Raw genomic sequence first — 23,766 nt, 5'->3', positions numbered from 1 at the left:
TTGCTGCACTTTCCTCGTCACTGTCATAGCTGATATGTGATGGCTGAACATTGTATTCAAGCTGCTGAAAATGAACTTTTTCCTTCCACAAACTAGCTGCTTGTTTGATTGCACAATTAGCCTCTGTTTGGAGAACATAATCATCATCATACTGATCAAAACGAGGCAAATCATCACTATAAAACACATCATCAAGCATGCATGTCATATCAACAGTTCTTTCTTCTCCAAGATGATTAATAAGACAATCATTATCAGATCCCTAACAATTGGCATAAAAAATAAAATGATTTGAATCAGCAACTTGTTCTTCTTCAATCAGCGAGCCATGGGCTTGAACATCAGAAGCATTTCTTGTGTTGATCTTGTCCATCATCTTTTCCACTGCACTTACCAAAATATCAAGCTTCACCTCTAGAGATTTTGATTCGGCCGGATCTATGTTTTTCATCTCTTCTTCCTTCAACCTTGCCCTTCGGATCAGCAGATGAGCCTCTACATTTACTGCACTGTTTTGCATCTCGTGAAGTGTTGCAATATCCCTTTCTCTCAGCTGAAACTCCATCTCCGGATCAAAGGCACCCGGATAGTGCAAGAGAGCAGATCTAGGAGAAGGTCTTATATCAACTGGCATCGAATAATAAACTTGATTAAATCTGGCCGAAAACTGTTGTACTGTCTCACCTGGCAGTGTTTTCAGCTGGTTATACTCTTCTACAATCAAGAAAAGATTTTGCCCGATCATCCACCTATCGAGAAAAACTTTGACAAACTGCTGGAAATCTGAAATGCTTGCATCAGGCAGGGCTTTGAACCAACTCTTCACTTTGGCTTGCAAAGAAAGAGCAAAAAGCCTAATACTGACATCTTCTTCATCAACTTCAAAAAGATCTAGAAAATTCTCAAAATTCTGGACATGTTGCTCAGCGTTGACATTCTTACATTCACCATCAAACATCGGCAAGTATAGATCATAATTTTTGGGGAAAGCATGAAGAACAGAAGGTAAAACAAGAGGTTTATACCGATCTGGAATTTTACAAGGTATAGGGATATGTACAACAGGTATAGGTTCATCACAAAATTCGGAAAAAGGATCTTGATCAAGCTCAAAAGCATGCAAATCTTTGGTATTCACAATCTTCAAAGGGAAAGAATCAACGGCAGGCCGAGGATCTTTTCTCAAGCATAATATACTTTGCAAAGCCTTCTTGACATTCGTGGGAAAAGAGAAGAAATAATTTATGACAAAGAACAAAATGTCTTGGATGAAATTCCAAGTTGAATACCTGATTTTGCCATATTCTCCTTTCATGTTTCTGCTGGTCGGGATCATCCTCCAGTGGAGTCTTTGGATCTGATCTCAAAACTGATTTAGAGTCGCCAGGTGAATGATTTCAGCCTTTCAAGTGTCTGATCGTTGTCCACCATCAACAATCAGATCTGAACTTGATACATGTACTGGGGTGAAATTCAAATGAAGTGGTCGTGTTCACAAGCTCACGGAGATTGACTGAAGCAGCGTTTATCTACTAATGCTGATGTAAAACAAGAGCGTTTTCGAAGGCTCCTGGCGTAACTTCAGGCTCCGTCTAAGACTTATGAAACAAACACATCAACCCACAAACAAGTTTGTTCTCCCCAGTATGGTCGCCACTATGTTAGCGCTTGAGATTTCACCCTAGGCTGAGGAAGGTAAACCTTCAAGGCAACATCAAACCATTTCACCTCGTAGCTAGCCCTACGGGGTATGAGAAGGCTCTCTCCGGTCAAACTCGGTAGATTTTCAATGGAGCGAGATGACCAATTAGGATCAAAGATATTAGGCTAGTAAACTGATAAGGAGGGTTGATTTAAAGTTTTTGGGGTTTTGGTGGCAATTGGAGGGAGTGCAATTCAGGGTGTGGGGATTGAGCTCAGTTTTTGCAGGTGGGTCTTTGGGGCGAGGTAGGAGTTTGTGCTGATGCTTTAAGCTGAGATGGATGATCAAGGAAGAAAGAGAGGGAGCTAAAGAGGGCAAACAATGACTTTGAATCCTCTTTAGACAGTGGAAAACATAAATATTAAACAAAATTGAAAGCTGAGCATGGCATGCATGAATTCAAACTTTATCACTTCTTTTGTTTAATTAGCAGCAATAGAATAAGAGATGGAACACATAAACACACTTACAATGACAAGTAGGAAACACACCATCAACACAATAATCCACAAGAATCCACAATGATGTCTGCAAAACCCTGGCCTTCCTTTTCCTCAAATTGCAGAGATACAAGTAAAATATACAATAGAGCTTCTCCCTCAAGAGTCCAACCATGAAAATGAGCAAGAGAAGGCATAATATAGATGATCTAACTCCTTTCCCCACCTCTAAGGGTCGAGCTCAGCTTCCTAGGAGCAGTTTGAACTAATTCTAAACTGAGCACTAGATAATAGGCAGTCAAAACAACTTGCCTCTAAAACTTAGGTAACCCATTCATGCATTTAATATTCACTATTTACATCAAGGAAACTTCTAGAAGTGTTAAAGGAGAGTAAATGTATCCATGTGCCATGAAAATTACCCAACAATCCATCATTTACATGCATTAAGAGTCAACCAAAGTAAAAACAGTGTTTTGCAGGCCGAAATAGTCAAAATGGTGAAATTTCCCTGAGTGGTCGCGCCCCTCCCTTGGAGTGGTCGCGCACATTGGCAGCTGTGTTTGAGGGCCTTCCTGGTGTCCAAATCAAGTGCAAGATAGCTTGTTGGAAAGGTCTATGAGTCTACTTTCCAACCCCACTGGAATTTCTGAATTTGGAGTTGATTTGACCCCTAAAAAATCATTTCTCCCAAGGCAGCTTTCTGCAACTCAAAAAAGGGGCAGAAAGTCAAAATTTGCATGTATTTTGAGCTTTTGGAAGTCCAAATCTCCATAAAATTTGAAGTCCATCCATAGGCAAGTGTATTTTTGCATGACAATTCCAAAAATGTAGAGTTTTCCCCGTTCTGAGCTGTCCCCACGAGTGGTCGCGCGCGGGGTGAGACCACTCCAACGGCCAAACCCTGTAAAATTGCACAAAAAATTCACAAATGACAAAATTTTCTCCAAATTTCTTGAAATTTGGGCTGGGAGTCCCCAATCAAGTACCATGCTCAGTCAAAGAGGCTTTGGCCAAAATTTGGAGTGGATCGGGCGTTTTCCTTCGTTTTTGTGCTTTGGCCAACCGTCCTTGGAGCACCTTCGTTCTCGCTGGTATTTTTGACATTTCTCTCAAACCATGACACTTGTGTAAAAAGTGAAAGAGGTTTTTCTTCCTTGGCATGTTGTGGACAAAAACCTCTCTCAGTTTTGCAAAATTCATCTTTGATTGCTCAGAAACAGCTTTTGAGTGAAACTTGTCCCGATGTGTGAAACAAGGGATTTTGTCGAAATGGAGCGAAATGAAGGGGATAGGGGGCTTCTAAATTCTTGAGGAAATTTTTGGGAGTAGGGAGGGATGTTAGGAAGCAGGGGAAAGTGGAATCTCAGAGATTGAGTGAGAGGAGGGGTTCAAAAGAGTGAAACACAGGCCCAACCTAGAAAATTGCCAAGTTGTAGCTAGAAACTAGGGTTTGTGGAAAAATGAGGAATTTGGGGGATCTGAGTGTCGGGAAGTGTTTGATAAGGTACATTAAGGATAGGGGAAGGTGTATGAACATCAGGAAACAAGTTTTGCCGATGATTTGTCCGCCCAAGAGAAACTGCCTTCAAAACCCTAAGAGAGGGAAATGACCTTGCCTGGGCGCAACTGAAGCATGAACAAGGTGTGAAATGACTCATTAGATTCTGACATGACGATGACAACCCTCTGAATGATGATACACTCAGCTGAATGATGACATAGACTGACATTTGGGCAACTTTGAACAGAGTAAAAGCAAACCCTAGACCTAATGCCTAGTGACCAAATTTTGCTTGAAGACTCACTGAAATGACAAAATTTGACCTTGACACTTCAAAATCACTTTGTAAGAGCACATTTGATCACTATAGGAAGGCTGGAAAGACTGACACTAACACACACTATATCCTAAACATCATTGCTCATGATGGAGTTGTACTCCTCTATTCTCTCAAGACCTGCTCACCTATAACCCTCTCAAAAGTGGATGGCTTAGACTTGCAGACGTTGCTCGATAGTACGAAATAATTGGAATATCTGATTGGCGGTCTGCTATACCTGAAGGTGTTGCTAGAAGCTTGCATACACTCCTCCATCCCTCAATGTCTGTTCATCCCATCTCGACTTGCTCCTTGTAGAACTCGAAGGAATATCTAACTCATCCTCCGAATTTGATGACTGTGTCCTTGCTGGTGTTGTTGGTCCCTGCTCAGTCTTGGGATCCATCTCACTCTTGGTGAAGTCGAAACGAAGAAGATATCCATCGATCCTGGCATACCATGCACATGGAGCCTGCTTCAGCCCGTAAAGGGCCTTCTTCAACTGCATACATGGGAATCTCTCCCATGCACCTCAAAACCCTGAGGCTGCTCAATAGATGGCTTCTCCTCAATAACTCTGTTGAGGAAAGTAGTCGTCACATCCATCTGATGTATCCTCCACCCCATCTCTGAAGCAATGGACATAATTGCTCTAATAGATGCATATTTGGCAACGAGTGCAAATGTCTCCTCGTAATCCACTCCCTTCTTCTGGGAAAACCCTCTTGCCATGAACCTCGCCTTATACTTCTTGATACTGCCATTTGTTGCATGTTTGATTTTGTAAATCCATCGAAAAGTGACCACAGACTTCCTCTCCAGTGTCCACACTATATCCTAAACATCATTGCTCATGATGGAGTTGTACTCCTCTATCATAACATCTCTCAAGACCTGCTCACCTATAACCCTCTCAAAAGTGGATGGCTCAGACTTGCAGACGCTGCTCGATAGTACGAAATAATTGGAATATTTGATTGGCGGTCTGCTATACCTGAAGGTGTTGCTAGAAGCTTGCATACGCTCCTCCATCCCTCAATGTCTGTTCATCCCATCTCGACTTTCTCCTTGTAGAACTCGAAGGAATATTTAACTCATCCTCCGAATTTGATGACTGTGTCCTTGCTGGTGTTGTTGGTCCTTGCTCAGTCTTAGGAGCCTTTTGCTCCTCTACCACTGCTGGCTCTCACTGATGAGATCTCCTAAGGGTCTTTATCCTCATCAAATTTGACATCTTGACTCAAGATCACCTTTCTATATCTTGGAATGTAGATTTGGTAGGCCTTGGAGATCTCACTATAGCCAACAAACAGGCCCCTCCTCTCAGATAAGGGCTCCAACGTAGTCCTGTTCTCTGTAGGCACATGGACATAAATTGGACTATCGAATATGCGCAAGTGTCTCACATCTTGTATCACTCCTGTAAACAACTCCGTAGGAGTCACGTCCTCTAACACCCTGTGAGGACTTTTGTTTTACACATCCACAACTATATTGCAATCCTCAACCCACAAAAACATAGGCAACTCTTGATCATAGATCATTGCCCTCATTGCCTCCATGATGGTTGTATTTTTCCTCTTAGCAACCCCATTCTGCTAAGGGTTGTAGGGTATTGTGAGCTCCTTCTTGATTCTTGCCTGCCTGCAAAAGTCCAGGAAGTTGTTGGAGGTGTACTCGCCTTCATTATCTAATATCAACACCTTAATATTCCTTCCTGTCTGGTTCTCCACATGAGCCTTGAACTCCTAAAACCAATTGAAGGCCTCATCCTTGGTCTTTAGGAAGTAGATCTAGTCTTCCTGCAATAATCATTTATGAACATAGCAAAATATAAGGACCTTGAGATTGACGTCACAGACATAGGACCACATATATGTATTGCAAGCCTTTGCCCACAAAAACATAGGCAACTCTTGATCATAGATCATTGCCCTCGTTGCCTTCATGATGGTCCTATTTTTCCTCTTGGCAACCCCATTCTGCTAAGGGTTGTAGGGTTATTGTGAGCTCCTTCTTGATTCTTGCTTGCTTGCAAAAGTCCAGGAAGTTGTTGGAGGTGTACCCGCCTTCATTTTCTAATATCAACACTTTAATCTTCCTTCCTGTTCGGTTCTCCACATGAGCCTTGAACTCCTAAAACCAATTGAAGACCTCATCCTTGGTATTTAGGAAGTAGATCCAGTGTTCCTGGAATAATCATTTATGAACACCACAAAATATAAGGACCTTGTGATTGACGTCATAGACATAGGACCACATATATTAGAATGCACCAAGTCTAGCACACCCTTCGACCTGGTCTCCCTATGAGGATACACATTCTTGGCTTGCTTGCCAAGCGCACACCCTTTAAAGTTTACACACTTCATCCTGCTAAACCTGAATATCTAGAAAACCAGTAACCATGATCCATCCTTTGCAACATCAGAAGAGATTTGTACTGTAGGTGCTCCATCATACTATGCCAAATCTTGCTCTGGCTGTCATTGTCATGGATGAGAGCCTTCACCTGCTGTCCTTGCAACAGATAGAGATCTCTCTCCCTCCTATTGATCACCCACTTCTTGTTGAAATCGGTCCCCTTCGACCCAACAACCACTTCACCTCTTGTAAAGATGACCTCCAGTCCTCTATCTTCCATGGCTGAAACTAGGAGATTCTTCTCCAAACCCGGTACATATAGCACTTTGTTCACCTTCATGATGTCACCTGAGTCCATCTAGAACTCGATACTCTCAGTGCCCTTGACTGCATAATTGGCCCTGTCACCAAGCTCCACATTTACATCACTGGGCCCCCTGGTCATCTAGTCATGCTGGTGGAGTCTCGCAATCCCGTCATATAACGAGATGCTCCACTGTCCATGAACTAGACACCTCTCGTGACAGTTCCAGAAAGGTAAGATACTAGGGCAAAGTTTTATTGAACTTCTCTGCCATCTCCTCCTTCTGTGTAGTAGCTACTGTAGCAGTGTTACCCTTGCCTTTCTTTTAGTTTGGACACTGATGGGCAAAATGCCTGTTCTTATGACAAGCAAAACATTTAACTTTGCTCATTTCTTTTTCCTTTTTTCTCTATGAAGATGCTTCTCTACCCTAGTTTTGATTGGCCTTCGCTTTTCTCTTTTTCAGTTGTGCAGTAAGAGCAACTTCGTCCTTCTTCTCACCGCCCTTTCATTGTCCTTTGGTTAATGAATTTTCCCAGATCTCCTTATGGGTGAAATTGTCCCATAGCCGACTCTAATCAGGACGCTGTTGACGAGCAATAATACCATCCACAAAAGTGGACCAATGCTTCACGCACTCCTTCATAGCAACTTTGATGAGCTTGGAATCATGCATAGTTTCCCCAACAGTGGCAAGCTCATCACAATCCTACTGGACCTACGTGAGATAGGAAGTCACGGTCTCAGATCTGACCATTTTAATACTGTTTAACTTTTCCTGCAACACCATTTTTCTGTTCTCGTTTGTACTTTGATAAAGACCGGTCAGAGATACCCATATCTGTCTACTGGTGTCCTTCCCTGATATGTGAGGAATTATATGATCCCTCATGCCATCTAGAATTATACAACTCGCTTTCATATCCTTGGTTTTATGATCGACTGCTTGTACCGGTTTTGAAGGAACCTGCACATCTCTGTTTAATAATTCCCAGAGATCATTCATCTTCAAAATCTAGGTAATTCGTTCCTTCGAATGGCCAAAATTTGGTACCCTATCCAACCTGTCTTCATATCTCAAATTGTTTAATGGTGACATCTTTGCAAATCAACCACGACCACAAAAGACAACTGCAAAATGTTTAGAAATACTTTCTGCTGTTCGAAAAAAGAAAACTCTTTACTGCAAACCCTCGTGATCTCAGATCTCTCTTTCAAAGTTTTCTAGATAGCTTTGATACCATGTTAAATTTCTAATACCAACCAGATTTATTTTCTCACGACAATTTAATTTATCCCTAGTTTATTATTTATTTACCCAAATAATAATTGAATCACTGAAAAATAAAATCACTGGTATCTTTAACTTCTAGAATTAAAAATATGTAGCGGAAATAAACCAGAGAGATCAATCACACATTGCAAAATTAATTAACCCACAAACAATTCTCCATCATTTCATTATCTGGAAAATCTGGGTTTTTCGACCCACAGAGATACAAGGAGAAATACAATTTGGAACCTGCAACTTGACTCCCTCAGAATGAATTTAGCCTAGGTAAATTGACGTCAAGGAAATCTACCTCTAAATGAAATCGCTCTGAAGAAATCGACCTCCAACAATAAGATCTATGCCCTCCAACAAACTCGATCTGTGCTCTGCCACTAATGCACACTGGAACCTCCAACAATAAGATCTATGCCCTCCAACAACTCGATCTGTGCCTTGCCACTAATGCGCACTGGAAAAACCCCAACACTCTAGCAACTCGGTCTCCTCTAGACAAACTCGATCTCCTTCCGACAACTCGACCTTGCAATCTCCTCCAACTTGACCCTCTTAGATTCGCACGAACCCACTTGCACTTCTCCTTCTCTGCACACTAGTTACTAAGCCACTTGCATTGCAGAGAAAATCGCTCTCTCTCGTGATGACTCGCTCACATACTTGTGCTCTTCTTTGTGTTTTCACCTCCATCGCTAGACTTTATTCATAATCTTCATTGAATCCAAATCTCTAACCCAATCTTCCCTCTAGAAACATCTTAAATCTTCCTTCTAGAAACATCAGGAAGATTCCTTCTAGAAACATCTTGAATCTTCCTTCTAGAAATATCTTGAAGATTCCTTCTAGAAACATCTTGAAGATCAACAATTGAGATTATTTCCAAGTCACTTAAATAATTAAATTATTTATCCTTAGAAAATAACCCAATAGTCCACAATAATTAATTGACTTTAATTATTGTACTTTTCCTAAATTAAACTTAGGAAAGAAGACATAAATCACTAGAAGAGGCAAATAATGTCTTCCACATGCTAAGACACCAAGCAATTGTAGAAGACCTTCTGATGCTACTCACTTTAGCATTGCTAATCCTTTCAAGTTGCAATCTTTGCCTTTCGAATATGGAAATTTTATGATTATAACCTTTGAGTTTCTCTTTTGAATAGGCTAAGTATAGTCCATCAAAAGCCTTTAGAAGCTTCATGTCTGAATTGTTTTGAAGAATGTTGGTGACTTGAGTGAGCCAATATTCCAATGCAACCTTTACACTTTTATGAGATCAAGTTTGTACGTATTGATCCCTCTCTCATCGACAACATTTATGCCAAGGTTCCATCTTAGTTACGGAGAAAAGGCCTAATGACCCAATTTTGGTCTTATTTCAGAGTAGGATATGCTTTTCAAAAGGTAATGCCTTAAGTGCTAGGGACTCACTTGCCAACTTTTTTGAAAAGGTTCTAAGCAAGTTCCACTGGAGTCATTTTGAAGTGAAAATTTCAAATTGTTTCTAAGAGGCTGAATGGCCTAATTCTTCTAATGTCTTGATAACCATGGTGGGACCTGCATGCCGCCTTTCAAAATTTTTAAACATAGACTCCAATTTGGAATTGTTGTGAAGTGCCTCAATGGTCTATGCTCATAGACACCTCAATCTTTGATAAACCCTTCCAATCGCCCACCCTTATTACCATCAAAGGCTTCTAGAAAGCTTTCTTTTGAATTGTTTGAAGCTAACCCTATCTTCGAAATTCCTTCAATCATTAATGTTGTGGCAAGCAAACCTTGCCAATGTAAAACCCATTCGGGTATTTGAAAGAAAGTACCATTCAATGTCTGGAAGGAAGTGGATAGGCCGAAATGATCTGATGGTGGATCCCCTATATTGGGGCCTACATAATATTTTGAAGCATTGGAGCGTTTAATGTCAACCAACAACATTAAAGTTGGTAGGTTTTGTTTAAGCTCTTATAAAGTTTTGAATAATTTTGAGTTCCATAAATCTTCAAATTTCCCTACCCTGTGATTGAGTTTGGCCACCTTTGCCTTCCATGTGGTGCTTACTACTAACCAAAGGGGACCTACATTGTGTTTTGAGTCTTGACCACTATCAAGGGCTAATGAATTGACAAAGGTAACAAGTTAGAACCTTTTGAATGTCAAGGATGGTTTTCTTCCCGCCAACGAGATCTCTGATTCTAGGTAAGTTTTTTCTCTTATCCTTAAGTTTACTCGAGCGTTACTCTTTGTAAGTCCAGTCCCTTTCCACGGCCTTATTGTGGGCTTGAATGACTCATACATAATTTGATAATTTGAGCGCTATGAATTGATAAAACATTTCCTCCTTCACTTAGAGGTGCCAGGTTTCTTTTGAAATGCTTGTGCCTTGAATTTATTATTTCCATAGCCCATTCAAATGTGCAATTGATGGTTGGTGTTGTGAGGTGAGTTCAAGGCAAGTATTATAATGTTTGCTTGTGCTACAATTGCATTGGCTCGTTTGACCCACTCAAAATAGATTGCAAATTTGCCGTGGGATGATTTCTCCTAGAGTGTAGTCTCTTTTACTATATGAACATCATTAGTACACTCTGAGTTGAGAAATAATTGGTACTTTAGCTGTAGGCAATTTGTTCATAAGGCCATCCTTGTTGATGTTGACATGACTAGTGCAGGTGCACTATAAATTAAAGTCTAGCTTGTTTTCTCATATTGTGTAAATTTAAACATTTGATGGATTTTCTTTATTGTTTTTAGATATTTATCCATAAAGAAGAGTAAAGCTTGTGTTCTAGATGGAAATTCTTGAAATATTGAGGAAACAGTGGTGATAACTTTGGATATTTTTTTGTAGAATTCAAACATACATGGGTTTGCCTACATGTGTGTTGTAGCTTTTTCTATCTCCCTTCGTGCTTCAGAAGATGTAGAAGCCTCCTAGAGACAACCCCCAGGTTGAAGGAAAGGGTCAGTGCCTAGGGCATCCTAGAGGAGTGCTTTTGAGGATTCTCTGAGGTTTTATGCTGCACAACATATGTCACATAACTTGAAATAAGATAATTCAAAGCTTGGCTCAATAGCCCTTCACCAAGGTAGACTCAAGCAGACATGAAAATATATATACATACGGGTAGATATGACTCATCTCAAGGAGGAATGTCCTGATTCTGGTGGCCGACACACAACAAAATGTAGCTTAATATTGTCGTTGTAGTAGAAATGAAGAGGAGGAAAGAAAGGAAGGAATTCGATGCAGAGGGTTGGATAAAACACAAAATCCTAAGCAACAAGTTCCAACAGAAGTATGGAAGAGTGAGGAGGTGAAAACGCAGAATAGTGGAGCGCAATTTAAGGTTTCTAGCTCTATACCTCATGGACACATTTTGTCACCAAATAGCATTAGTAAATATGTGCTCACATAGGTACTACAGGCTATAAAATAACACAAGTAAATCTGTCATTTACACAGGTACTGTTTGCTACTTTGCAACATATATACAACCATAAATGAGAGTGAAACCAACAACTTCATTACACAATTTCAGAGGAGGAAAAACATACATGAAATGATATACAGAGGGGAAAACATATTGCACATTACTTCGCTTGGAATCAACAAAACTGCTTCATTAATCTTTGAAGATAGAGTCCAAATCACCAGTCCATCATAGTTAACATTTGTATAAGCCTGAGCACCTCATGAACAAGCAAATTGAACCAAAAGTGGAACCGCTTTCTCTGCAAACAGAGCTCAGAACTTGCAAAAGCAGAATTCGGGCCTCTAGAATGTAGAATTTGGGAACCTTTAGAATGAGTTTCTTCCCCCTATTTATAAGGAGAGGGGAAGCTTGAAACAACAATTACAAAATATCTTGGTGATGCCCCAGCTGTTCGATCGACTAGCTGTCTGGGCATGCACCCCAACTGTTTGATCGACTAGCTGTCTTGGCATGCGGAGGTTCTGCTGCCCCAAATGATTACAACAGATTTGATTCTTTCTTTAAAATGCAGAAATTACATAATAACAAAAATTGGGAAAACTGAATGATGGTCATAGCAAAATATCTCCATGCCATTCCCTGTGATTGTGTCCAACTAGGCCACGTCTCTATCACGGTTTTCTTCCGCAATCACCCGACTAGTATGCCTTTTGCTTTCCCCCTTAACTGCTTGAATTCCCCACTTTCTGGAGCTGGAAGCGATCAACTGTGGTGGCCTTGACGATGCTCTGTAATCATAGCTACTGACTTATCCACCTGCATACACTCTAGGCTATACGATTGGAACCCGATACATCTCGTAACTTCTTATAAAAGATCGTTACAATAACATAGAGTTCCGATAACCCTTAGCTCCTCTTGCTTAAGCTCCTCAACCATGGAACCACTGCCTGTGACCAAAGGTTCGATGCATAGGCACTGTGATATCAGAGCCTTTCATCCTCGTAACTTTATTTGAACTAGCCTTCCGAAATCACAAAGTTCTGATGCCTTCAAGCTCCTTTTCTATTGGCCCTCTTCTTGTCTATCCCATGGGATTGGGTGTTGTGACCTCAGGCTCAACGCTTGAGTGTTAAAACCTTTTGGGCTCCGATTGGGGCTTATCTCTCTTTGTGATTTGTGCTTTTCCTTTGGTTTTATGGATGGTCATGACCAAGCGCCACCTATATCGGAAGCCCTCTTCATTGTAACTCTTTCTGAAAGGGTTCTGATACTTTCAACCTTCAGTATTCCTTCTTAGCACTTGGGTGCTCCAACCAGCTTAGCGCCCTTGGTCCTTTGAGGTCTTTGTGACCAAGTGCTAGTAGATATTGAAGCACCTCTCATTGGAAGTTTTGCAAAAGAAAATAAAAAGAGTTCCGATGGCCTCTTCCTCCAATATGCAGACCTTTGAGTGATGTCATGTTGATGTCCTCATTTCCACGTGGCGCCTCCTGGGTGGTGACACGTGTCACCTAGATTTGTCCTTTTGGGCCCTCCAAAATGTTGAAAACGCTTGCCACGTGTCCTTGTCCCTCCACGTCATGATGACGTAATTTACCCTGTCACTTCTCGGGACCAACTACCTGTTGCCATGTGTCCAATTTTGAGGAGAGAGAAAGGGTCCTTAGGGCCTTTGGTTTTGCGCTGGTTTCTTTTGTATTGTCGTGACCAAGCGCCAGTCTACATCGGAAGCCCTCTTTATCGTAACTTTTCCAAAATCAACTTACACAGGAGTTACGATATTTGCCTCCCCAATATGGCTCGTAGCACTCAAGTGCTAAATCTTCCCTTGGCTTCGGGTTCTGTGGATCTCTCACGACCATGTGCCAATCTGTATCGGAAGCCCCCTTCATTAGAACTTTTTATGAAGGAATCTCGATGCTTTCAATCCCCGATATTCCTTCTTAGCACTGGGGGGCTCTGCCCAACTCTGCGCCCTTGGTCCTTTGAGGTCTTTGTGACTAGGTGCCAGCTGATATCGAAGCCCCTCTCATCGGAAACTTTTGAAAAGAGATTTAAAAGGGTTTTGATGCCACCGACCCCTAATATAACATCCTCCGATATGGCTTCTTGCTAGTCTCCCCAATGTTAGGCTCTGATGTGATCGAGTCTCGCACTGCAACGCTCCTCTTTAAATCTGGGCTTTCCTCTTGTCTTTGAAATTTAAGCTTTGGTTTTGGCCTCCTTGAGCTTTCGCCCTTTGATATTTGTCCTCCTTTTGGCCTTTTGCACTTCGGCTCCCCTTTCTGGCCAACATTTGACATCATTTGGCACAATTCGAAAAAAGGTACAGTAGGTGACAACAATGTGCAAGTCCAAAAAATGACTTGAACAGGTTAGCCAAAAATTGATGGCCTTAGGGGGTACCCATTTCGCTACCTTGTTCTTCACTTTATTAATAAGCCCCTTAAATCATATGCAGTTGTGATATTGGTTATTTGCTCATCCCACTTGGAGCACTCGATTTTCACTTTTTTGGATCATAACTAGTTTGTCATCTTTAGGTATTCTCGTTAGAATGTGGATGTTATTTGAATCATTACATATTTTTCCTTAAGGGCAAATTGCTTTTCCATGAACTATTGTTAATAGATATCTTATAGCTTCTTGTTTCAAATTGCTGAAGTACTGGCCCTGGGGGAGAGTAATCTGTTGGCAATCCCAGCCTATCTCAGAGGTAGAGTAACATCGTTCAAGTTTCCATTGTGACTTTCCTCCCTCCCTTTCCACAGTCTAATTTAAAGTGGCTTCGCACATGTCTTTCAAATTTGGTTCATCCATCTTTGTATTATTGATTCTACCTTATTTTTAGTACAATACCTCTTCCATTGTCATCTTCTTCCTAGCATAAATAGTTTGGTTTCTTGTTATCCTAGGGTTTCTCTGATATGTTTGTCATTGTTTGTAGAGTATGCATGATGACCATCTTGGAAGATAATGCATAGTTGGGTTATTGACTATTTTGGATGACGTATGACTATTATTTGACAACAACTCGATCCCAACAGTAACTCAAGAAAGGAGGTGTTTTAGATGTTAAAAAATTAAGGACAGTTTTCCTAAGTAGGGAAGAAATGAGAAGCCTTTCAGTTAGCTGGCTCTCATATGTTTTAAAATATAGGGGTGCTTTCATTTTTTTTTATTCTTGTAGTGACTTTTGTTTTTATAGTACACATCATACACTAAGATAGTGTTTTGTTTGTTGTATGCCAATGTGGATTTGTAACTCCCATCCCATGTAATTTTAACTCTAGTTTAATTCTTACCATGTTTTCTGTTTTGTGCATTTTAACTCCAGTTTAATTCTTACCATGTTTTCTGTTTTGTGCATTTTAACTCTGATGTAGGAACTAGAGTAGTGTCTTCCAAGGTGATTATGTAAGGTATCACTCAACTGCTAAGTTACCAGGATTCGGATACGGATACGGATACGGATTCGCTAGTTTTTTGAAAATCCAGGATCCGGATATGGCAAGGATACAACAAGTACAAAAAATATAATAATATTAAAAATGTAATAAAATTAATAATAGACACAAAATCATACATTTTTATATATATATTAAAGCTAAATCATTGTCATTCATTTTGTGCTTTTACCATATATTCAAGTTCATCTTTAATTATCTCTTCAAATTAACAAATTGTTGTTTTTTAAGTTTGCATTCATAAAACACCATCATTAGTTTATGCCCACACACCTATATTTTAAGATTATTAAGACAAAACTAAATTTAAAATTATATCTATATATCAATATGTATATTTAAATTTGTATAAATTTTATATATCATTTTAAATTTTAAATTAATTAGTAAAAATTAGAAAAAAAATATTTTAAAATAAAAAATATATGCTCAAATTCCAATCTATAAGTCAAAACTAAATTATAAATAAAAAGCAATATAATTTAAAAAATACATACCTATATTTTAAGTTTATTAAGACAAAACTAAACTTAAAATTATATATATATATATATATATATATATATATATATATATATTTGAAATTTGTATAAATTTTATATATCGTTTTAAATTTTAAATTAATTAATAAAAATTAGCAAAAAATTATATGTTAAAATCCCAATCTATAAGTCAAAATATAGGTCTAATAGCTCGTAAAAGCTCGGGTCATGGGTCATAACACCGCAACTAGCGCAGTTGACTGCAGATCAAGGGCTGTGATAAAATGGTGTGTTGGTTGGATTTTACTTTACAGTAGAAAGATCAATATCTGCCTGTAATGTCATGCTTCGCGTGCTCGAAACTCTGCACGTTTAAAAATTCCGGAGATCGTGTAACTTGAAGCCAAGGTTCGGCGTTCGAAACCCTTGGAAATGTACAATGACTTTTCGATTCCCGCAGACACCACGAATGTCTACAAAGTAAAAAAAACATGGCAAAAAACTTAGAAATCCGGAAAAGTGACACGGGATCCGTTTCCAGATTTCAACATCTGTTTCTAACAAACATTAATACGCCACGTGCCGGTTCTTGGGCGTATTTACGCGGATCCGGATCCGAATCCAGATCAGATCCGTGGATCCTGTACCCCAGAGGGCCGGATCCGGTAACTTAGCTCAACTGTGAGATGTCTTTTCTCTAGTGTTCCGTGGGGACACATTCTCTAGGGTGGGGCGCGGGCTCCCCACATTTCCCACACTCCCGGGATGGGGAGTGCCTGGGGAAACGTTTCCCCATGTCCCCCCTTGTGGGAAAACGTTTCCCTGGTATGGGGGGCACATTTCCTCAAAAGGGGGATGTCTGGGCATCCCCCTCCCTAGAAGGGGGATGTCTGGGCATCCCCCTTCCCTAGAAGGGGGACGTCTGTGGGTCCCTTCCCAGATTTTTGTCTAACAATCCATGAAGATAGAACAAAGATAGGTTTTAGAGCTTTGAGGAGTCTGTGACCTTGGTAGTTAATGGTAATATTTATCTTACCTTTTCTATCTTTACCATTAATTGTTTCAGAATGTTTGAGAGTGGTTCCAACCTCATTGGACTTCATATGGAGAAAGTAGAATTTCACATCCCATTCAGAATTCAGCAGTCTTAACAGTTTTCAGGGTTATCAGGATTATAGCATTTCCATTGGATTGCATGATGATGAATTTGCATGGAATGAATTGGTATTGTTGGGATTTTATCATTAGTATTTTTATAATTTTAGAGAGGAGGACCCCTATGCCAGGAACCTTGACGCCCCCTGTCCCACCTGAATTTCCCCAAAATTTGGTGGTGCTCCCACATGTCCCTGTTGTGCATATCCCCGCTCCTGTGCTCCCCCATCCTGGAAACTTTGTGGAACATAGCTTTCCTCTTTAGAGGAATTCCTTTCTCATAGTATATTCATCTCTTTTGTATTATAGCGCTAAGCTTATTTCTTCTAGAGCAAATCTTCCTTTTGGTTCGTGGATCTCTTTTTCTGTCCATCAGTTTGCTCCTAGACAGGTCACACGATTGCTGATCTGGGATGCCTGGAGTTAAATCTTCCTCCTGGTTTTCATGTTTCTCTGAAACTTGATCACACTTTTTCATGTAATTTTCATGTATCTGTTAGATTAGCTTATTTTATGCTTTCAGAGTTACCTTAGGTACTCCTGCAGTTCCCTATTGCTCATTGTAATTTTTCTTTCAGCCGCATTTATCTGCCTTTTTGGACATTCATTGGATACTAATATAATTATCTTATCATTATCTGATATTTAATCTAATCCACCTCTTCCCTTCCTTCACTTCATCCACTCTTGGCTGTCGTCACAGTTCCAAATAATTGCAAATATTTTGTGGAAGAACTTCCTCTATTTCTCTTTCTTCTTCCAAAAGCGTATTCATTGAGAAGCAGGGCTGCTTACATCATCTTGCTTTCAGGCCAAAACGTCATCTATCCTAACAGTTTTCCTGTTTTCTTCTGTGGACATGTTTTCCTTATTTCCCTTCTTTTATTTATGTCTGTTGCTAAAATGTTCCTTGCTCCTATGTTGGATTGATCTTCAACTTTGTACTCTTCCCAATATAGCAGGGATCTGTTGTTTCGTATTTTGATCTAAGAGACGGTGCTATAAATTTCTATTGTTCTTACGTAACTGGTTGAAACTTGAATGTGATCATCCCTTTCATCCTTACTCACTAATTTTAGCTTTCCAGGGGCTATTTTCATTATTACAGATCCCTTCCCCTGTATGAATGGGATGATTTGATATATCTTTCAGTTTTTAATTCTAGACTTCATTTACGCTGGCTTCTTTTTCTTTGATGTAAAGTCCCCATCTTTTCTAATGCTTTTAACCTTTACTAATCTATTGTGTATGCTAGCCTCCCTGTTACTCCATTGAATATATGGTAAAGTGCTTGCATCTTTCCTCGAGATAACTTCTCTATACTTTAAATGTGATCTTCTTGTTTCCTGAAGTCTAGCACCTATATGCCCATTGGCTCAACCATATTTTACTGTTTCCACCCATACTTTCAAAGCTATGTCACCTGGTTTGAATTCGAATTTGAGTTGAACGACCTTGAAGTTCGACAAAAATTCAAGAGCAAAAATTTTTGGAATAAAATTCGACATTAAATTCGACATATTAAAAATAATAATAATAATAATAATAAATGAAAATGTAAATAAAAATATGTGTAACCAAACTTGTGTGTAAGTCTGTAACCAAATATATTTAAAGTCTATTCATCAATCACAGTTGAATTTCATCACTTGAATATAAAACCACATGGATCGCATAAAACCACAAGAAACTAAAAAAACCCTGCGTCTAATACTACTGCCTTTGACGAATTCAATGCCACAGCTGAATTTCATCACGCACCGACTCCAAATTCACAGAGAAATCGAGTTAGAATTCCAAAACAAAAGTTGGTTTTGAGTTCGGTGAATTTGTTCCGTATTAATTTGGCTTTCCTTCAAATTTGGCGAATTTTGATGCTTGAAAATTGGTGAATGCGGTGACACAGCTTCGTAGAGGATTTTCATATCTCTTTTCACTATTAGCTTCTGATATCTTCTTTCAATGCCTAACTTCAGACCCATGAGGAGGCCTTTTGTCCAATGTTGCGAACATCGGCATCGCGATAAAATCGGCAAGGATCCGGAAAACTAAAAAATGGGGAAAATATCAGTAAAATTCGGCAAATATCAGCAGAATTAAGATACCATAAAAATATCTTTAAAAATCGGCAAACATCGCCTAGGCCAAAAAATTGTCATTTCAAGATAAAATCAGGATGTTATCGAGATGTTCGCAACACTGCTTTTGTCTTTACCACATTTTTAAAATTTTTACTCAGACATTGACAAAAAATATGTGTCCCTCCTCTCCTCCTTTAGGAATTTCCTCCACTCTCCGACTTTCCCCTTTGGTGCTTTGTCAAATTTTAATTTTACTCAACTTGCTGGGTGGTTTCAAATGAAATCCTTTCTGGTTTATGAGAACCAGATTTTTTCGACCCTTAAGCATAGATTGAAAACAGCTTTCCAAGCTCTTGTTTTTGATGAGATCCCTTTCTGCCTTCTCCATGTGCCACATACCTTTGATATGTTCATGTCTTCTACAGTCTCTCTAATCACTGCTTTGATTTTTAGCTTCACTTGTTTCTCTGAATTACTCTGCCCTCCAAAGAGCCTATGCTTATCATTGAAGATCTTAATGGATGCTCCTTGAAGATGCTTGACCTGATTCATTGCAGTTTATTTTTTTAATAATATATGCTTTCCCTTTTTCAAGATGCATCAGTAAAGATTTGTAGTCTCTTTATCCTTACATAAGTACACGAAAGTCTATTAACTTATGTTCTCATGTCCCATTTTTCCTTCTGTTGACTTTTCAAATAACCTTAGAATTTGGGAGAAGGCTTAACTAGCCTAATGTTTTTGATAATGTAGATGTAATGTTGTTTGGAGAACATTAGTTTATAACATATCCAATTTTGTCTCCCCTGGCCTGAAAAATTAACTGTTGTGATGTTTTTGTGAGCTGTAAATACAATGGAGCTCAGAATTGTTTGGAACATGTAACCACTCCTTATTTACGAGGGATTCTAATGGATTATTAGAGCTTTGGTTCCACATTTCCTCTTTTTTGGTTGTCCACGCTTAAAGTTTTTATATTCCTTTGAATATTTGGTCATCAGTGTAGGGCAATCTATGTTATGTGTGGAATTGCCTAATATATACAAGCATTGACAAATTAAAATGGTAATTTGTATGTCAACTACTTTATTGTAGATTGGCTTTTTCCTTAACTTTTTTGTTTAGGAGATAAGATAAGATTACAATAAGATAAGATGGGAGAAGGCAGCAATTATTGATTGTCTTGAAGTTTCTTTGTTTATTCAATCACTGTACCTAAATGAATCTATTTATCTTTTAATTATGTTGAAATGGGACGAGACCAGATAGTCTGCATTTGGTGCTTCTACATGCGGTTTATTGGGTCAAATCCTACAATATATTTTTTCACAGACAGATTTGTCTTTGTGGTCCTTTGATGACCACCTTGAATTCTTGGAAATGCCACAGCTTGCTATTATTAGCCTTAAATATGGTTTTAGGGGATTGACTTAGTTGTGTCTCTCCATGAATGTCAATTGTTTTACTTTTGCTGAAACAGCTCTGCTTAACTTATTGCTGTCTATTCTGTCCTTGCCTGACGACAAATTACTCTCTATCTCATATATTAAGGACAAGAAATAAAATAACTAATGGTTATGTGTGTCTGTGTGAGAGAGAGAAAGAGTGTGTGTGTGTGATAGCCATTCATACTCTAACCCAAGAAATAACAAACAAGGATACAAATAATTATTGTTTTGTCATGAAGGCTTTTACAGGAAGTGAACTTTGGGCCTTATTATGTTGGCATGCAGGTGTCAAGGCTCAAGTTGCATCAATTGAACAAGCAACTGCTGAAACTCCTAAAAAGGTTGAAGCCCCAGTGGCTGTTGTAACTGGAGCTTCGAGAGGAATTGGCAAAGCCATTGCTCTGTCACTAGGTAGAGCAGGCTGTAAGGTGCATACTTATATCATTGCCTACTTAATACATGCAATTACAATGGCTGTTTGCACTCATTTATGATAAACTGTTTACAGATTTATTTATTAGAAAAGGAAGAGGGGACAAATGATGCAACAATTGACGTGATGCAACTTTCTCTCTTGTTGCTTTAGATGAATATAATGCATGAGGAATAAGGCGAGTTGTTTTTGCACTATTAGGAGATGCAATATTTTATTTTTGTAGATGGTCTCTGTTTAATACATGACCTTTTTTCATTGTGTATTCATACAAGTCATGTATGACATGACAAAGGAAATGCCTTGTAATTGTAAGAAGGGAAAAGCAGAGCAGAGGGGTTTAATGTAATACAGTTTATCATCTTGAACATCCACTAAGGTCAACGATAACACATGGTAACTGGTACCCTTCGAAGAAGTCCAAGAAAAGTGCAACAAAGAAAAGATGATAAGTTAGTATAAAAGCCTACCATCCCGAATTTTAATGTCTTATGTAATAAATGATGCATTGCTAAAGGAAGAGAGAATAATTTAGTAATCTTCAAGATTAGTTTCAGCAATGCTGTTTCATAATCTTGTAACCCCCCATACTGAATTCATAATAGTTTTTTTTGGCAGGTTTTATGGGCCTTATTTATGGTACTTATTTACTACTTTCAATGTATCTTGAGCATGGCATATTGACTGGTTGTGGATTTCATTCTTTATTTGATTTGCATTGTACTTTAAATAGTCCAACAGCTGACTTTTGTTAGGTGCGACTTGAACTTTTCTCTTAAGTTTTAACAGGCGATGTGTGCCATCTCCCTTTGGAAGTTTGTATTCTTATATATGTCTGGGAAATTTCTTTTGTTATAGATATTGGGTTCATTTGTTTTAGCCCTACCATGTATGTACTTTTGCAATTTTCTTTTAAAAGTTGTCTTGAGATATTTTTATATGGCTGGGCAATTGTCTTATGTTATAAGCTATTGTATTATCAAATCTGTTGCATTCAATGCCCTGTTTCTGGTAAAATTTGCTTGCAAGCATTCTTGATTAGGTAAGAAAATGATTTTTGCTTGTTTCTCTTTTTCTTTGTCATCTCCCTTTGGAGTCTGCATTCTTATATGTGGTCAGAAATGCTTTTGTTAAATATTTTGTTCTTTGTTAAACCTACCATGTCTGTAGTTTTGCATTTTTCTTTTGAAAGTTGTCTCAAAAACTTTTGTTACAGTTGGACAGTTATCTTGTGTTATATGCTACTTAATTATCAAATCAGTTGCATTCAGTGCCCCATTTTTGATAAAAATTGCATGCAAGCATTCTTGATCACATAAGAAAGTGATATTTTTCCTGTTTCTTTATTTATATACCTCTGTTACAGGCACTAAGTGCTTTATGCTTAATTTGTTTCCCAGCGTTGTCATCGAACTTGTTTGACATGGGTTGGGTATTTTCTAATTGCTTGTGTGTTTCAAATCTATCTGTATGTTGACTACCTTCTACTGTTTGAATGAAAAGTTTAATCTCAGAATTGGGCAAGTGTGTAGCAGCAAGCAGTGTAGGATTTTCTTAGTCTTTGATTTGCAGAATTATGTATCATATGTTTCTTCTTTTGAAAATGCACATGATGCATCTATAATAGTAGACTTCTTTCACTCAATAGACATGTTCTTCCTCAATCTGTTATAATGAAATTCATTGTACTCCAGAGTCCATACACGAAGAAATACACATGGCAATAATGATATCATTTTGTTGATAGGCTAGGACCCCATACAATTGATTAACACGTTATGTATTTGTACCACTCAGATTCTATTCATATTGCACCTACAACACAAGCATTTAAATTTAGGGTGCGGCTTCATACTTTGAACATATGAAAAATAGACACTCTGACCACTTTCAAGTACCATCCATTGAACTCAGTTACTATTGCTGAAGTTGCCAATTATAGTCTTGTATCTGTATGTTTCTAACATGGCATAGCTCTCAAGATGTTTGACATGTCATCATATGATATAACTTTTGATTGCAAGTGATTTCATTATGAACTCTGAATTATCATAATCCTACACCTACCATTTTTTAGATTAAAATGATTGCTGACCATTTATACTTAAGATGATATTGATTTCTTGAAGGTATCCCAGCATCCTGATCTCTTAAAAACTATTCAAAACTCAAATCTGGGTTATTATAATTAGTGATCACTGATCATAGTTCTTATTCCAGTTTAAGAGAATGCAATATACACTATACTGTTAATATATCTCAGTATCTGGTATTAGCGTTGCCCATCAGTTTGTAACTTTGTATTATCGGTGTGTGGTATCATGCTGTTTGTATGAATGTTTAACTTTTACCGTACTTAGATTTGGTTGTGTCATGTTTAAGGAAAATCTTTCATAACAGTCATGTAGAAATGTGTCTTCTTGGTTTCATATACTTCTTAGTTGCAACTATCATGACAAAAAACAAACAAATTCACAATACCATCATTACTTTGATAAGTAAAGTGAGACAGCTCACAATTTTAATTCCTTTCAGTTCAAATGTTTTCTCTGTGAAACATATATTCACTTGAGTCCTGATTAATTATTTTTCTGTGAAACTGGCAGGTTTCTAGCCTCTTGAATGTTCAATTGCATCACTTTACTCAAATACGTCTTCTTGAAAAAAATCTATATCTTGGATTTCTTTATAATGCAACTCTCAGATCTCAACTGTTTATCACACAAGGCTTTACTATGTTTTTTCTGTAAAGGAAATTGATGAATTCAAATGTTCAAGGCCTAGGCTTTTGCTGGAGAGGGAAGTTAATAAGTTCTAATGCTGAAGGCATTCTAGGCTTTGTCCCTTGCTGATTCTCAGTAATGTTTGCATTTCACTTGTGGCGCTTTGAAGTTTGTAACTTTGTACCCCTATATTCGTAATAATGCAAACTTCAAAGTTATTAGATCACACCTCATTGTGGAGTTGTAAACTATCTACTTGGCTTTTGGATATCTAACTGGAGTATCACTTTAATCTTTCTTTTATTAATGTTTGTTTTCATCCTTTTATAAGTGGTATTTCCTTCCTTCTTGTCCTATGCACTTTGGATCGTTTTAACAATTGTCCTGCTCCATAGGTGGATGCTTGTTTTTTCTGTTTTATGTGAGATATAGGGAGCACTTTGTAAGATGGGAATGTAATTCTCTTTTCTCTTTAATCAAATGGTAATGCAGGTTCTTGTGAACTATGCTCGGTCAATAAAGGAGGCTGAAGATGTTTCTAGACAGGTAAGCTTGAAGAGTCTTGTAGATGGGTTCATGGTCAGATTTACCATTCTTACGCAGCCAATCCAACTCA

The 23,766-nt window shown here is 38.5% G+C and overlaps 1 protein-coding gene across 1 annotated transcript in view; it reads left to right on the top strand.

Moving 5' to 3' along the window:
• Positions 1 to 23,766, top strand: part of LOC149222392 (3-oxoacyl-[acyl-carrier-protein] reductase 4-like) — a 145,283-nt gene that overhangs the window by 53,137 nt on the left and 68,380 nt on the right. The window contains exons 2-3 of the mRNA XM_089385425.1: positions 20,280 to 20,422; positions 23,643 to 23,696. Coding sequence (XP_089241551.1) covers positions 20,280 to 20,422; positions 23,643 to 23,696 — 197 coding nt within the window. The remainder of the gene's footprint in view (positions 1 to 20,279; positions 20,423 to 23,642; positions 23,697 to 23,766) is intronic.

The sequence above is a fragment of the Pinus tabuliformis genome, chromosome Q, assembly GCF_031772625.1.
Source record: "Pinus tabuliformis cultivar Carrire ecotype Pingquan chromosome Q, CPIR1, whole genome shotgun sequence".
NCBI classification, from domain to species: domain Eukaryota; kingdom Viridiplantae; phylum Streptophyta; class Pinopsida; order Pinales; family Pinaceae; genus Pinus; species Pinus tabuliformis.
Note: the sequence above shows the minus strand (reverse complement) of the source record. Positions and strands in the feature narration are given on the sequence as shown.